The 4,337-nt window shown below is 37.5% G+C and overlaps 1 protein-coding gene across 1 annotated transcript; it reads left to right on the forward strand.

The window, feature by feature from the left end:
• Positions 1–1,363: 1,363 nt before the first annotated feature.
• LOC143114848 (histone H2A-like) lies at positions 1,364–2,216 on the forward strand. Its single transcript, XM_076276663.1, has 2 exons — positions 1,364–1,424; positions 1,735–2,216. Exon 2 carries the CDS (start codon positions 1,737–1,739, stop codon positions 2,145–2,147), a length of 411 nt encoding a protein of 136 aa, XP_076132778.1. The 5' UTR covers positions 1,364–1,424; positions 1,735–1,736; the 3' UTR covers positions 2,148–2,216.
• The last annotated feature ends 2,121 nt before the right edge of the window (positions 2,217–4,337 follow it).

The following is a 4,337-nucleotide window of genomic DNA, read 5'->3' on the forward strand; positions in this document are numbered from 1 at the left end:
TAATTATTAAGTCTTAGTTCAAAGTTATATTTATGAAGCTTGTTGTTATTGTGTTTTTGTTCAAAAAACTAAGTTTTATATCTTAACTAAGTTTCTATTTTTATACATTTTATTTATCAGAACTTTAATATATTTCAATGTTCCTCTGTTCCACTGTGACAATATTATTTAAAAATAAACAAGTTTGTTTTTGAAATGCATTATCATATTATTTTAGTCAATACTCATAAATAACTACAAATAACTAATGTTAGGGAAATCTGTTAATGTTTTGTTGCGCGTTTCTGAAAATATATATATATATCGGCCGATATATCGGAATATCGGATTTTTAAATCAACAAATATTTGTATCGGTATCGGCCTTCAAAATCCTTTATCGGTCGGGCTCTAATGAAAACCAATAGTGACCTCTGTCCAACACCAAACAGGAAGGGGCAAAGTAGGCGACAGCTGTAGCCTATGATTATTTGTTATTCCAATAATATTTGTAATTTCTTATACATATTTAGTCGGCTCTTCCACGTGACAGAAAAACTCTATATCGGTTAGGGATGTCACGCATGAAACAATGCTGCAGAAACACGAAAATACGACTTTGAGTTTAGTAGGCTATTTCAGTTCCTGTTTATCTATTGCACGATGGGTAATAATTTAAAGGAATCTAGTTGCAGTCTTGTAAATAGTGACCCTGCAAGATTAAAACTCTACTACTTGTCTTTAGATGTGAGAGGGTCTGAGACTGTAGTCTTTAAAAAAATATTTTCCAAATCTTTGCAAATCTTTCCAAAGTCTGTCAGTGTAAGGAGGGCTTAATTTGCACAAGCAGATTCAGGGACATATTTTGTGCAACCCATGGGACTATTTTGATTGGTTGAAAAAGAAGTTTAATATGGGACCTTTAAAGTCATCAGTCAGTCTATCAACAACTTTTAAACTATCTACATTTAACTTTTAAACTATCTACATTTAACTACATCTACTTTTAAACGATCAGCATCCATTACACTATGTATCAACATCAATTAAACTTTCTGTCTATCATCATTTATTAAACTATCTGTCTATCAATAACTTTTAAATTATTTACATTTAAACTATCAACTTTCATTAAACTATGCAACCACCATGCGTAACCATCTCTGCATTATCTGTTTTAACTATGATATTTTACATCACAATTTTTGCATTTTTATGCACTGGTAATTCCTTGGAATTGCATTTCTAGTTCTCTTTAATGGACTAATTGCACCAATAAAGTCGTTGCACAGGGCAGGCTACTGCTTGAAAACAGGTGCTGGCAATTGACTTCAATCAAGAATTGTGGTGAGCACACGTGCACACGTTGCTATAAAACACACGGGCAGGGTTTGAGCAGCAGTGGATTTGTCCTGTTGAATTTCCTCATCGCGCACTGAATACTGAGTAAGTAGGCCTACAATGTTTTCACACTTATTGTGTAAAAACTGATTGAAAAGTCACTATTCTGTTTCTAAGAAATAATCTGATAGGCCTAATTATAATTTAGCTATTTAGGCATGCCGTCTAATTTGCTTAATTTGTTATTCGTAGCCAAAGCCGTTTAGCGTGATCCATTTCTGTTTTGGTTTTATGTTTCATTTAGCTCACTCCTGCGCTATAAAGATAAAGCACATATGCTGTAACTTGCCCAGCTGGCTGGCTTTCAAAGATTTATCTAACTCTAGGTATCACTAACACCACCTCTCCTTTGCAGAAATGTCCGGTCGTGGAAAGAAAGTCGCCGCCGTTAAGGCCAAGTCCAGCATGACTCGTTCTTCCCGCGCTGGTCTACAATTCCCTGTCGGTCGTATCGCCCGCTTGCTGCGCAAAGGCAACTATGCAAAGCGCATTGGAAGCGGGGCGTCCGTCTACCTGGCTGCCGTGATCGAGTACCTGTGCGCCGAGATTTTGGAGTTGGCTGGTAACGCCAGCAAGGATAACAAGAAAAGGAGGATCTCACCCCGTCACATCCAGCTCGCTGTTAGGAACGACGAGGAGCTCAACACCCTGCTCGGAGGGGTAACTATCTCGGAGGGCGGTGTTCTTCCAAACATCCACGCTCAGCTGCTACCCAAGAAGACCATGAGGGCTGACACAAGCAAAGATGTGAATTCCCAAGAGTTTTAGCTGATTTTTAAAAAATGTAATATAAAGCATTTTAATTGTTTTTGTCTTTAATAATAAAAAAAACCTTTTAGATATTTGTTTTGTCTTTTTTTAATGCGGATCAGTTAAGATCTATTGCTCCCCCCTTCACCCCGTGAGGGAATCACTGAAAACCCATGATTCAATGGATCCGTCGTTTGTCTGGCATGGGCTGGCCTTGTCTGATGATTGATGTATATATATCTATATTGTATGATGATGGATGTGTGTGTGTGTGTGTGTGTATATATATATATATATATATATATAATATATTGTATGATGATGGATGTGTGTATATATATATAGTATGATGATGGATGTGTATATATATATATATATATATATATATATATATTGTATGATGATGGATGGAACAGTGCATTCAAGAGAGCAGAGGGCAGCAGGTTTAAACAGACATTTGTTTTTTCTGAAATTGAGTAAACAGTTGTATTTAAATTATTTGTTTACAAGACGTGCTGCACTTTTGAAAAGTGTTTGGAAATGGGATTTTCAAGACTGACCTGCAGCGCAATTTCAAATTTGCTAACAGGGTCCACCCCAGGCTAACCACTGGAGCGGTTTGGTGGGTACTATGAAGGGGAACACTTTCTGCACTGGAGCGGTGGGTACTCTGTGCTCAGGACCAAACTGAGGCAATATTTTATTTTGTAGGAACCATCAAGCATTCTGTGTGAGTGGGCTAGTTTTTAAATTTCATTTTGCAGGAGCCATCAAGCATTCTGTGTGAGTGGGCTAGTTTGTGAATGGAGAAAAGGGTGGGGAAAAATAAGTGAAATGTAGTTGATTTCATTGTTGCGACGTCAGCTTCCAGGCTCAACGGTCATCCTCCTACTATGGTTGTTATACAGTAGTTACCATTCATAAGCATTGATATGGAACGGTGATTAAACTTTTTTTTTACCAGATCTACTTCATAGGTGTATACTGTTATTCAGAATGAATAACCAATCAGAAAAGAGTATTTCTTCTCTCTGGGTGATAAGTGAAATTTAAAGTATTCCCTTAATTTTGTTGCAACAGTGTAAAAATGATCCCAACGTCCCATTTCTGGAGTAGACTTGGTGGATTGTTGAGGTCACAGTAGCAGTGATGCCAGTGAGTAGAGTATATAAGTATACAGTGATGCCAGTGAGTAGAGTATGTAGGTATACAGTGACAGCATTTGGCAGCATAAGCTCTTTATACAAGGTTCCTAAAAATTTTCCATTTCAAAATTCCATACTTTTTCCATACTCAAATGTTCAAACTTCTCGGTAGATTTTTCTGACCGCATTCTAGATATTGTCAATGGAGTGTTCTACTAGCATTGTGAAGAGCTGTATAATAATGTTTATTATTAACTTGTTAGCCCTCAGAAAACACTTGCCCATTGTTGGATACTTTTCGATGGGGAAGTGCTGTGTTGGAAGGTGCACTCGCATTTGATACAGCATACTACATTATGTTGGAGACTAGTGCACTGCTGGCAGAGGCCTCAGAAACCACCGTAAACAGTATTATTTGTTTGCAATAACAGTTTATCAGATAATGCAGCATCCATGTCTTGGTAACTTTTACAAAATCAAAAAAGTCTACCAGTGTTTTAGCCAAAAATAGCAGAGCTAGGTATAGGGCACGTGCGTAGAACTGGGGTTTTCGATTTGGTTTTGGTACCAGGGTCCCCTTGTGGGAGAGAATTATTTCTGAGGACCCCCATTCAATTGTATCTTGATGATGTGGACTGACATCTTAAGCTACACAACAGTAGGAATGGTTTATTATGACCTGAGTGAAGTGATTAGTACTGTAGATGCAATAGTCTGGAAACACAAATATTTCTCCATACCCTTGTTTCTTTTTTCCATACTTATCCAGACCTGGAAATTATTAAAATCAAATTCCATACTTTTCCAGGTTTTCCATACTGCGTAGGAACCCTGTTTATAAGTCATCAACACACCCACTATTGTAGCTAGTCTTCATTCTGTAAGTCACTCACACTTTATTGCATGAAGAGATCAGCTGCTCTAGGGAGCAAATTAGCATTATGTTTTCATATATTAGCATTATGTGTTCATATATTGTGTCTTGCATGCGCAAGTCCATCCATTCAAATACATCAGTGTCTGAGGATCAGCTGCACCCAGAAGAAATCATGTGGAGGGGGTG

Source organism: Alosa pseudoharengus, unplaced genomic scaffold (assembly GCF_046254945.1).
Source record: "Alosa pseudoharengus isolate Yale_2024_CS ecotype anadromous, Long Island Sound unplaced genomic scaffold, YU_APseudo_1.1 YU_APseudo_1.1_scf_9, whole genome shotgun sequence".
In the NCBI taxonomy this organism is placed as follows: Eukaryota; Metazoa; Chordata; class Actinopteri; order Clupeiformes; family Clupeidae; genus Alosa; species Alosa pseudoharengus.

Excerpts from the sequence above, each read along its gene's own strand:
- LOC143114848 (XM_076276663.1), top strand. The coding sequence starts at position 1,737 with ATGTCCGGTCGTGGAAAGAAAGTCGCCGCCGTTAAGGCCAAGTCCAGC.